General features: G+C 48.2%; 1 protein-coding gene across 1 annotated transcript; it reads right to left on the reverse strand.

Annotated features, from left to right (window-relative positions):
• Positions 1–1,758: 1,758 nt before the first annotated feature.
• Positions 1,759–6,257, reverse strand: pfdn5 (prefoldin 5). Its single transcript, XM_083564793.1, has 6 exons — positions 6,101–6,257; positions 4,474–4,576; positions 3,424–3,455; positions 3,119–3,193; positions 2,815–2,920; positions 1,759–2,119 (listed from the first exon to the last, which is right to left on the reverse strand). Exons 1-6 carry the CDS (start codon positions 6,164–6,166, stop codon positions 2,043–2,045), a joined length of 459 nt encoding a protein of 152 aa, XP_083420919.1. The 5' UTR covers positions 6,167–6,257; the 3' UTR covers positions 1,759–2,042.
• Positions 6,258–12,516: the final 6,259 nt, after the last annotated feature.

Raw genomic sequence — 12,516 nt, forward strand, 5'->3', positions numbered from 1 at the left:
CACAACTACCCTCACCACCCTCACCCGGGTTATACACAACTACCCTCACCCGGGTTATACACAACTACCCTCACCCGGGTTATACTTAACTACCCTCACCACCCTCACCCGGGTTATACTCAACTACCCTCACCACCCTCACCTGGGTTATACATAACTACCCTCACCCGGGTTATACACAACTACCCTCACCACCCTCACCCGGGTTATACACAACTACCCTCACCACCCTCACCCGGGTTATACACAACTACCCTCACTACCCTCACCCGGGTTATACACAACTACCCTCAGCACCCTCACCCGGGTTATACACAACTACCCTCACCACCCTCACCCGGGTTATACATAACTACCCTCACCCGGGTTATACACAACTACCCTCACCCGGGTTATACTTAACTGCCCTCACCACCCTCACCCGGGTTATACTCAACTACCCTCACCACCCTCACCTGGGTTATACATAACTACCCTCACCCGGGTTATACACAACTACCCTCACCACCCTCACCCGGGTTATACATAACTACCCTCACCCGGGTTATACACAACTACCCTCACCCGGGTTATACACAACTACCCTCACCCGGGTTATACTTAACTACCCTCACCACCCTCACCCGGGTTATACTCAACTACCCTCACCACCCTCACCTGGGTTATACACAACTACCCTCACCACCCTCACCCGGGTAATACACAACTACCCTCACCACCCTCACCCGGGTTATACACAACTACCCTCACTACCCTCACCCGGGTTATACACAACTACCCTCAGCACCCTCACCCGGGTTATACACAACTACCCTCACCACCCTCACCCGGGTTATACATAACTACCCTCACCCGGGTTATACACAACTACCCTCACCACCCTCACCCGGGTTATACACAACTACCCTCACCCGGGTTATACACAACTACCCTCACCACCCTCACCCGGGTTATACACAACTACCCTCACCCGGGTTATACACAACTACCCTCACCACCCTCACCCGGGTTATACACAACTACCCTCACCACCCTCACCCGGGTTATACACAACTACCCTCACCCGGGTTATACACAACTACCCTCACCCGGGTTATACACAACTACCCTCACCCGGGTTATACACAACTACCCTCACCCGGGTTATACACAACTACCCTCACTACCCTCACCCGGGTTATACACAACTACCCTCACCACCCTCACCCGGGTTATACACAACTACCCTCACTACCCTCACCCGGGTTATACACAACTACCTTCACCACCCTCACCCGGGTTATACACAACTACCCTCACCACCCTCACCCGGGTTATACACAACTACCCTCACCCGGGTTATACACAACTACCCTCACCCGGGTTATACTCAACTACCCTCACCCGGGTAGAAGAAGGTCCAGGGGAGAAGCTGAGAGCGTTATAATGGTGTAAGGTCACACAGCAGGACGTGGATGATCATCTTACACTATGGTCACTTCCAGCATTGGGGAGTTATTGATGATGAATGGATTAAAATAACGCTCCATTTTTATACATTTTTGCCTCGTTACAGCTACAATTCTGCTGCTTCGAATCACACACACGAATAAAGTAGTGCCAGAAGATTAGATTTATTTATATGAGCTTGAAAATATAGTTTTCATAGAGAGAAAGTTGAATAAATCTTGAGGCATAAGATGAATGTGAAGAACCAGAGAGAATGTTCAATTAAGAAACAATGAAAAACAGTAATAAAGATTCATAAACACACAGGAATCTTTAATGAGTGTTTATTTTACATCTCAATACACAGTGTGCAAAATCACTTCTAACAGGAGTGTGTGTGTGGGGTGTTAGGGTGTGTGTGTGTGTGTGTGTGTGTGTGTGGGAGGGGGGGGGTAGGGTGTGTGTGTGTGTGTGTGTTGGGGGGGTTTATGGGGTATGTGTGTGTGTGTGTGTGTGTGTGTGTGTGTGGGGGGGGGGTGTTAGAGGGTGTGTGTGTGTGTGTGTGTGTGTGTGTGTGTGTGTGTGTGTGTGTGTGTGTGTGTGTGTGTGTGGTTCTAAGCCTTGGTGGTTCCTGATTGTGATTGTTGGCTGCGTTGCTGCTGTAACTTCATGTTCATGACTTCAACCACAGCTGGAGGACAGAAACAAACATCACAACATGAACACGTCTGGTCCCCTGGAATCTCATTAAACACACACACGTATTTATGCTCATCATTACAGCCTGAGTGTAAGTATAACTGTTACCATAACAACCAGGGGAACGTCTTTCTATTTCTACACAGTGCTGTCAGAAGTTCCTATATATTTAGATTCTCTCACACCCTCACACACACACACACACACCCACACCCACACACACACACACACACACAAACACACACACACACACACAAACACACACACACACACACACACAAACACACACACACACAAACACACACAAACACACACATACCCACAGACACACTCACACCCTCACACACACACACACACACCCACACCCACACACACACACACAAACACACACACACACACACCCACACCCACACACACACACACACACACAAACACACACACACAAACACACACACACACACACACACACAAACACACACACACACAAACACACACAAACACACACATACCCACAGACACTCTCACACCCTCACACACACACACACACACCCACACCCACACACACACACACACACACAAACACACACACACACAAACACACACAAACACACACATACCCACAGACACACTCACACCCTCACACACACACACACACACACACACACACCCACACCAGAATAAACTCACCCTGCCGCATGCCGTGTTTCTCCTGTAAAGTCGGCTGAATTTTCTCGATCTGTTTCGTCAGGAACTCGATTTTACGTTTAAAGAAGTCTCTACCGTCCTTCACATTCTGAAACCACACACACACACCCACACACCACACACACACACACACACACAGTGATTGGACAGGAGGTGGTGTGTGTTTGTGTCTAGCTGCAGTCCTGACAGCAGTGCAGGTGGAGATCCGTGCTCCTCCTCCTGATGTTATATATATATATGTTCTTCACTGGACCTGTGAGGATCATCTCCTCACCCTTTCACTCACCTTCTCCACAAAGTATCCGGTCCCTACGTTAATCAGCACATGCTCCACATCATTCAGAGTTCCAGGAACGTACATCTTCAGGGGTTAAGGAGAAGCACTGCAGTTATATATAGCAGTTGCCATGGTTACCTCAACATACCCTCACACACCACCACACTGCTGGACAGGACAACTCTGGACAACTCATTTGCATAAACCCCGCCCCTTCCATCAGCAGGGGAATGAAACCTTAATAATCAGCAGTTATAACATCATCATTCACACTTCATCCCTCGTTCATTTCCAGAAAAGAAGTTAAAGGATACAGAACTGGTCAGAGGGACGAGTAACTCTTTTCCTGAGAGAGAGAGAGAGAGAGAGAGAGAGAGAGAGAGAGAGAGAGAGAGAGAGAGAGAGAGAGAGAGAGAGAGAGAGAGAGAGAGGAGATAAACGAGTAGTTAGAGGAAGTGAATATGACTGAGATGAGAGGAGAGATGAGAGGAGAGAGGAGAGATGAGAGGAGAGGAGAGATGGAGAGGAGAGATGGAGAGGAGAGATGGAGAGGAGAGATGAGGAGAGGAGAGAGGAGAGGAGAGAGGAGAGGAGAGAGGAGAGGAGAGAGGAGAGATGGAGAGGAGAGATGAGAGGAGAGATGGAGAGGAGAGATGGAGAGGAGAGATGAGAGGAGAGGAGAGATGGAGAGGAGAGATGGAGAGAAGAGATGGAGAGGAGAGATGAGAGGAGAGGAGAGGAGAGATGAGAGGAGAGATGAGAGGAGAGATGAGAGGAGAGATGGAGAGGAGAGATGGAGAGGAGAGATGGAGAGGAGAGATGAGAGGAGAGATGAGAGGAGAGATGAGAGGAGAGATGGAGAGGAGAGATGGAGAGGAGAGATGGAGAGGAGAGATGGAGAGGAGAGATGGAGAGGAGAGATGGAGAGGAGAGATGGAGAGGAGAGATGGAGAGGAGAGATGAGAGGAGAGATGAGAGGAGAGATGGAGAGGAGAGATGGAGAGGAGAGATGAGAGGAGAGGAGAGATGAGAGGAGAGGAGAGGAGAGATGGAGAGGAGAGATGGAGAGGAGAGATGGAGAGGAGAGATGGAGAGGAGAGATGAGAGGAGAGATGAGAGGAGAGATGGAGAGGAGAGATGAGAGGAGAGATGAGAGGAGAGATGAGAGGAGAGATGGAGAGGAGAGATGGAGAGGAGAGATGAGAGGAGAGATGAGAGGAGAGATGGAGAGGAGAGATGAGAGGAGAGATGAGAGGAGAGATGAGAGGAGAGATGGAGAGGAGAGATGGAGAGGAGAGATGAGAGGAGAGATGAGAGGAGAGATGAGAGGAGAGATGGAGAGGAGAGATGATTTAGAAACTCACCTTCGTTGCTCTTCTTCAGGATGTTCAGACTGTCCTTTGCCTCCACATATTTTGTCTGGACCACCTTTAACTGAGCGATGGAGGACGAGAGGAACTCCGTCTCCTGAAAATCAATCAATCAATTTAATCTCTCAGGACTGTGACGTTATTCACACGTGGAAACAACGTTCTGTAATTTATTGATTTCCATCAGGAGGACGCAGGAGCAGAGGAATCCAGAAACCGTGTGGAGCTACAGAGCAGTAAACAGAAGCCCTCATAGATCTCTACATCTTTACATCTCACCTGGACGTGTGAATTCACCAGACTCTCACTCTCAATCCAACACAGACAAGACCTTCTCCACCCCAGAACACTGTCTGCTCTGTCACTAATCTTACACGTCTGGACGTCGTCTTCTACAGTCTAACAACTTTCTTCCACTCGTTCACTGTCCAATTCATGTCGTTTCTGCATTTTCTATAGAAATGTAATGAAAGTGTCTCAAACACCACCAACCACCACCAAACACCATTAAACACCACCAAACACCATTAAACACCACCAAACACTAGTATACACCGCTGTTTAAACACTTCACAGCTGCTGCAGTATTCAGATATCAACATTTATTCTTTCTGCCACTGCTGTCATTTCTTCTTCTTCTTCTTCTGTTTCTGTTCGCCACAGCAGATCCTCTGTCTCCTCACCCCCCTGTCCTCTACATCCGTCTCTTTCACACCAACTACCTGCATGTCTTCCCTCACCACATCCATAAACCTCCTCCCTGGTCTTCCTCTTTTCCTCCACACACACACACACACACACACACACACACACACACACACACACACACACACACACACACGTGAGTAGCGGGACAGGGCTGACTGAGACAGACACACACACACACACACACACACACACACACACACACACACACGTACACACGTGAGTAGCGGGACAGGGCTGACTGAGACACACACACACACACGTGAGTAGCGGGACAGGGCTGACTGAGACACAGACACACACACACACACACACACACACACACACGTGAGTAGCGAGACAGGGCTGACTGACACACACACACACACACACACACACACACACACACACACACACACACACACACGTGAGTAGCGGGACAGGGCTGACTGAGACACACACACACACACACACACGTGAGTAGCGGGACAGGGCTGACTGAGAGACACACACACACACACACACACACACACACACACACACACGTGAGTAGCGGGACAGGGCTGACTGAGACACACACACACACACACACACACACACACACACGTGAGTAGCGGGACAGGGCTGACTGAGACAGACAGACACACACACACACACACACACACACACACACACACACACACACACACACACACACACACACACACACACGTGAGTAGCGGGACAGGGCTGACTGAGACACACACACACACACACACACACACACACGTGAGTAGCGGGACAGGGCTGACTGAGACACACACACACACACACACACACGTGAGTAGCGGGACAGGGCTGACTGAGACACACACACACTCAGTTTAGATGTTAATAATGATGTGTGTGTGTAGAGAGAGATATATGTATATTTAGATGTATATATTGATGGTGTTACCTGGTCCAGTTGAGATGTTAATGCCTCCAGCTGAGGGAGCGATAACTCGGTGAGATTGACCGCCATGTTGGGTGAAAAAGAGACACTTCCGGTTTAACCGGCATTACACCAGATTCTGTGACCATCGTATGTTGTGACCATAGAGGGCGCTGTTGCTGAAATGCAGCTTAAAATAGATCATCTAGAGAAGTTCACTACGCCAACAGCGTAAATGTAAACATCGGCGTCCACTCTTCATTAAAGGGCGTTACCATGAACGCGCCTAGCGCCGTGCACGTTACCATGAACGCGCGTGCAGAACAGTGCCGTCGTGCTGCAAAGAAACAGATGCGCGCGCCATGAACTAAAGACTAATTTACAGTAAATATAAAAAGAAAATGTTATTTAAAAGCTTCTGCCTTCTTTATTTTCATGACTGCTTTTTTTCAGAACAAACCCCAGCTACAGTTCAGGAGAAAAACCTTTATAATATTTTCTCATCTCTTGATTCTGTCTTCAGACTGTGTAGAACCCCATAGCGTGGTTTAGAACCGAGCAGAACCCCGTAGCGTGGTTTAGAACCGAGCAGAACCCCGTAGCGTGGTTTAGAACCGTGCAGAACCCCGTAGCGTGGTTTAGAACCGTGCAGAACCCCGTAGCGTGGTTTAGAACCGTGCAGAACCCCGTAGCGTGGTTTAGAACCGTGCAGAACCCCGTAGCGTGGTTTAGAGCCGTGCAGATCCCCGTAGCGTGGTTTAGAACCGTGCAGATCCCCGTAGCGTGGTTTAGAACCGTGCAGATCCCCGTAGCGTGGTTTAAAACCGAGCAGAACCCCGTAGCGTGGTTTAGAACCGTGCAGAACCCCGTAGCGTGGTTTAGAACCGAGCAGAACCCCGTAGCGTGGTTTAGAACCGAGCAGAACCCCGTAGCGTGGTTTAGAACCGTGCAGAACCCCGTAGCGTGGTTTAGAGCCGTGCAGAACCCCGTAGCGTGGTTTAGAACCGAGCAGAACCCCGTAGCGTGGTTTAGAGCTGTGCAGAACCCCGTAGCGTGGTTTAGAGCCGTGCAGAACCCCGTAGCGTGGTTTAGAACCGAGCAGAACCCCGTAGCGTGGTTCAGAACCGAGCAGAACCCAGTAGCGTGGTTCAGAGCCGTGCAGAACCCCGTAGCGTGGTTTAGAACCGAGCAGAACCCCGTAGCGTGGTTTAGAACCGTGCAGAACCCCGTAGCGTGGTTTAGAACCGAGCAGAACCCAGTAGCGTGGTTTAGAACCGTGCAGAACCCCGTAGCGTGGTTTAGAGCCGTGCAGAACCCCGTAGCGTGGTTTAGAACCGAGCAGAACCCCGTAGCGTGGTTTAGAACCGAGCAGAACCCCGTAGCGTGGTTTAGAGCCGTGCAGAACCCCGTAGCGTGGTTTAGAGCCGTGCAGAACCCCGTAGCGTGGTTTAGAGCCGTGCAGAACCCCGTAGCGTGGTTTAGAGCCGAGCAGAACCCCGTAGCGTGGTTTAGAGCCGTGCAGAACCCCGTAGCGTGGTTTAGAGCCGAGCAGAACCCCGTAGCGTGGTTTAGAGCCGTGCAGAACCCCGTAGCGTGGTTTAGAACCGAGCAGAACCCCGTAGCGTGGTTTAGAGCCGTGCAGAACCCCGTAGCGTGGTTTAGAGCCGTGCAGAACCCCGTAGCGTGGTTTAGAGCCGTGCAGAACCCCGTAGCGTGGTTTAGAGCCGTGCAGAACCCCGTAGCGTGGTTTAGAGCCGTGCAGAACCCCGTAGCGTGGTTTAGAGCCGTGCAGAACCCCGTAGCGTGGTTTAGAGCCGTGCAGAACCCCGTAGCGTGGTTTAGAACCGAGCAGAACCCCGTAGCGTGGTTTAGAGCCGTGCAGAACCCCGTAGCGTGGTTTAGAGCCGTGCAGAACCCCGTAGCGTGGTTTAGAACCGAGCAGAACCCCGTAGCGTGGTTTAGAACCGAGCAGAACCCAGTAGCGTGGTTTAGAACCGAGCAGAACCCAGTAGCGTGGTTTAGAGCCGTGCAGAACCCCGTAGCGTGGTTTAGAACCGAGCAGAACCCCGTAGCGTGGTTTAGAACCGTGCAGAACCCCGTAGCGTGGTTTAGAACCGAGCAGAACCCAGTAGCGTGGTTTAGAACCGTGCAGAACCCCGTAGCGTGGTTTAGAACCGAGCAGAACCCAGTAGCGTGGTTTAGAACCGTGCAGAACCCCGTAGCGTGGTTTAGAGCCGTGCAGAACCCCGTAGCGTGGTTTAGAACCGAGCAGAACCCCGTAGCGTGGTTTAGAACCGAGCAGAACCCCGTAGCGTGGTTAAGAGCCGTGCAGAACCCCGTAGCGTGGTTTAGAGCCGTGCAGAACCCCGTAGCGTGGTTTAGAACCGAGCAGAACCCCGTAGCGTGGTTTAGAGCCGTGCAGAACCCCGTAGCGTGGTTTAGAGCCGTGCAGAACCCCGTAGCGTGGTTTAGAACCGAGCAGAACCCCGTAGCGTGGTTTAGAGCCGTGCAGAACCCCGTAGCGTGGTTTAGAGCCGTGCAGAACCCCGTAGCGTGGTTTAGAACCGTGCAGAACCCCGTAGCGTGGTTTAGAACCGAGCAGAACCCCGTAGCGTGGTTTAGAACCGTGCAGCTGATGGTACAGTCCAGTGCTCAATAAAAAGCTTTTCACTGATTAAATTTCTGTTTAATTCACGGTTTTAAATATTCTTTAGTTAAATATAAACGAGTTTAAAGATTTTCACCACATGTATAAAAGAGTTTTAAAATCATTCTGTTTATAATATTAATATACTTTATTTCTTATTAAAATCCGTCTCACACATTCATCATTTTAAACACAATCATACATAAATGATATATAAGGTGGTGATGAAAGTGTGAGATGTTCCAGGATGTGAAGGTGAAGAAGGTCCTGAGGTGAAGGGGAGAGAATAATAATGGTGGAAGTTCTCACACCAGGCTGTGGATTTTTACCTTCTACCACTTCAGCTTTGAGGAGTTCAAGCTGTTGTTGATGTTTGCAGAGTGAAACCGACTGAATGGATCAAAATAACGCTTCATTTTCCTTCCGTGATTTATATACGACTCGTTACAGCTACAATTCTGCTGCTCTGAATCACACACACAGATAAAGTAGTGCAGAAGATTCCATTTATATGAAAAGACATTGATGTGTCTTTGTTGTTTCACTACTAATAATGAAGCTGTTGGAGTAACTCCTGCTGCTGTTTTTATTCAGATTCTCAATTCAACATTTCTTCTTGTTAAATTCATCTTGTGCCTCGAGCTGTTCATTAAAATCCTCGTATTCACCATAGAAGTTCCACCACACACTAAACTCCTCCATGGAGCTCAGTGAGGTCTTTAGGAAACGTGTACAATCGCCGTCCCAGTCTGGATGGAACTGGAAATTGATGTTACTATGGTTACAGGTGTTTATTCGTTTAGATTTAACTGACAAACACAAACGAACATCATGCTGAACATGTTGTGTATCTGTTTTATATACCTCGTTTATCTTATTAACTTAGTCACGCACACCAATCGGGATTCTGAACATCATCTTTACTCGTGTTCTCCAGCACACTACACATATTTAACATCCCGCTCCCAGTATGCATTGCACCTTCATTTCTTAAGAATACAGAGCATCATTCCAGTACATGACATCCCCCCCAAACCCATCGCTCAACACGGGCACAGGGCTTGGAACGTGGACCGTATATTGACTCTAATGGCTTATGGTCTGTGACCAAATCAAACTGTCTGCCATACACATAGGGGTGTAGCCTCTCGCAGGCCCATACAAGGGCAAGGGCCTCTCTCACAGTCTGATAGACTTCTACTGATATAGCAAACTGTCACCATTTGTTCTTTTTGACGCTGCGTCAATACAGCCCCCAACCCTACAGAGCATCAGCGATGACCTGCGTTGGAGCGTCTTTGTCGAAGTATGCTAAAGTCCCTGCTCTTGCAAGTTCCTTTTTTAGATCATTGAATGCGTTTTTCTGTTCTGGACAAATTCAGAGTCTTTTCTGGTAAGACGTCTCAAGGGCTCCGCCAGTGTTGCAAATTGTGGAATAAATCTACTGCTGTAACTGATGAGTTTAAGAAAGCTCCGAACTTCTGAAGCATTTTGTGGTTCTCTGGCCTCTGCCACAGCTCTGACTCTCTCCTCAGTGGGACCAATGCCTTTTTGTGTGAGCAGAATTCCCATGAAATTTAAGCGATCCATGCCAAACTGACATTTTGAAGGATTCAGGGTTAGCCCGCTCTCTCTTAAATGCTTCATGACGGCATGTAGACGTTGCAGATGTGCTCCCTGGTCAGCTGCAATCACATCGTCTGAGATGTTTTCAACTCCCTCTATTCCAGCAAAGGCAGACGCTATCTCATGTTGGTATTGTTCACTTGCAGACGATACTCCAAAGATGAGCCGTTTGTATCTGTATACCCCATTGTGGACTGCAAATGTTGTAATCTGACGAGACTGTGGGGTCAACTCCAGTTGGTGGTATCCCCACTTGAGATCTAGCTTGCTAAAGTACATGGATACGTTCATGCTTTGTAAGAGCTCATCGACTAACCCATGGTGTAGGTCCGTTCACTTCTTCTATAATGTCCATTTTTAGAAGTTCTTTTATCTTTTCCTCCACAGGACCCCTCAGATTAAACGGTATTCGTCTTAAAGGCTGTGCCACTGGCTGAACATTTTGGTCTATATATAAGCTGATTTGTTTGGTTTTCAGCTTACCAACTCCTTGGAAAACTTCTTGGTATTGTGAATGAAGTGTTTGTTTGAGGTCCGTTATTGCTGCAATGTTTGTGCCTATCTTCAGCACTCCAAGTTTCATAGCAGTATCTCTCCCCAGTAACGGTTCTCCAGTCCCTTTGATGACAATGAACTCTGCAGGTACCATCCGGTTGTCTATTCTAGCTTCACACTCAAAAGCTCCCTTTATTGGCAAAGGTTTATCAGATGAGTAAGAAAACAATTTCCTCTCTGTTTCTGGTATGTATGAATGGCATTTGATATTCATTGATTTCAGTCTTTCCCACCTACTTTCGTCAATGATATTGCTGGTTGCACCTGAGTCTACAAGCATTTTTAAATTGCCGTTTCCCAAGCAAACATTTAGTCTATTGTCCATGTAATTATCTTGGATGACGAATGCATATTCAGGTTGACCTTCAACTTGGTTTACGGTTTGCTGCTTCACATTTTTAGTCTTGCACATTTTTGAGAAATGGTCTCGTCCTTTACATTTATGGCATGTCTGACCTCTCGTGGGGCATTTTAAATCTCTCCCTAAGTGATCAGAATTACCACATCGATAGCACTGTTTATTCACCTTACTGCATTCTGCATGTTGTTTTCCTCCTTTGTTCCAGACGCGATTCACAGACTCTTTAATCAGGTGTAGATGTCTCACTGACCGATGATGCACCCATCTGTTCCTCTATCCGTTCACAGAGCGCAGCAACCTCCAAAGCGCGATCTAGTGTGAGGTTAGGTCCCTCCTCCAAAAGTTTGCGACGCACATATGTTGACGCACATTTGCCTACTATGGCATCCCGAATCTGATTATTCATTTCATCCGCAAATGCACAATGTCTCTCGCTGCCTGTCTGAGACGTGTTGCAAACTGCTGAACAGTCTCTCCAGGGTTTTGGGACAGTTTATAAAATCATTGCCTTGCATACGCATTATTTACGCGTGAATAAACGAAGTATGCATTCAAAGCTGCAACGGCCTCGTTATAATCAACAGCCTCTCCAGTGTTCGCCAAGGTTGAGAAAATATCCTGAACATCAGGGCCAGCATGATGCAATAGAAGTGCTCTGCGTCTCTGACAAACTGCCGCTGTTGTGTCCTCAGCAAATATCAGCCCTTTTCCGTCCGCGTAAAGTTCAAATGATGTCAGCCACCTTGTCCATCTTGGACCAAGAGTTGCGGGATCTTTGTAGCACTCAAACGTAGGAATACCTGACTTTTCCATCGTGTATAATCAGTACTAATATCCACACGGCTGCATCCTCGTCACCAATGTTGTGTATCTGTTTTATATACCTCGTTTATCTTATTAACTTAGTCACTCACACACCAATCGGGATTCTGAACATCATCTTTACTCGTGTTCTCCAGCACCCTACACATATTTAACATCCCGCTCCCAGTATGCATTGCACTTTCATTTCTTAAAGATACAGAGCATCATTCCAGTACAAGACAGAACATCATGCATCACACCTGAACTTCCAGAAAGTCACACACTCACACTAACAAGGGACTGGATGGATGGAAGAACAGTTGCTGGTGTTGATATAATGCTGGTCCTGTCACACCAACACTGTTGTAGATAATCTCACACCGCGGGCATCTAAACAATATTCTTGTGCTCAGTGAAGCTCCTCCACTTCCTGAAGACCAACACAGA

The sequence above is a fragment of the Silurus aristotelis genome (assembly GCF_946808225.1).
Source record: "Silurus aristotelis genome assembly, chromosome: 2".
In the NCBI taxonomy this organism is placed as follows: Eukaryota; Metazoa; Chordata; class Actinopteri; order Siluriformes; family Siluridae; genus Silurus; species Silurus aristotelis.

What these genes read in the sequence shown, in the direction of transcription:
- pfdn5 (XM_083564793.1), bottom strand. Translation starts at nt 6,166, where the DNA reads ATGGCGGTCAATCTCACCGAGTTATCGCTCCCTCAGCTGGAGGCATTA. An exon ending in TAACATCTCAACTGGACCAG is followed by an intron (nt 4,577 to 6,100) that starts GTAACACCATCA and finishes ATTGATTTTCAG; the next exon opens with GAGACGGAGTTCCTCTCGTC. An exon ending in CCTGAAGAAGAGCAACGAAG is followed by an intron (nt 3,456 to 4,473) that starts GTGAGTTTCTAA and finishes TCTCTCTCTCAG; the next exon opens with GAAAAGAGTTACTCGTCCCT.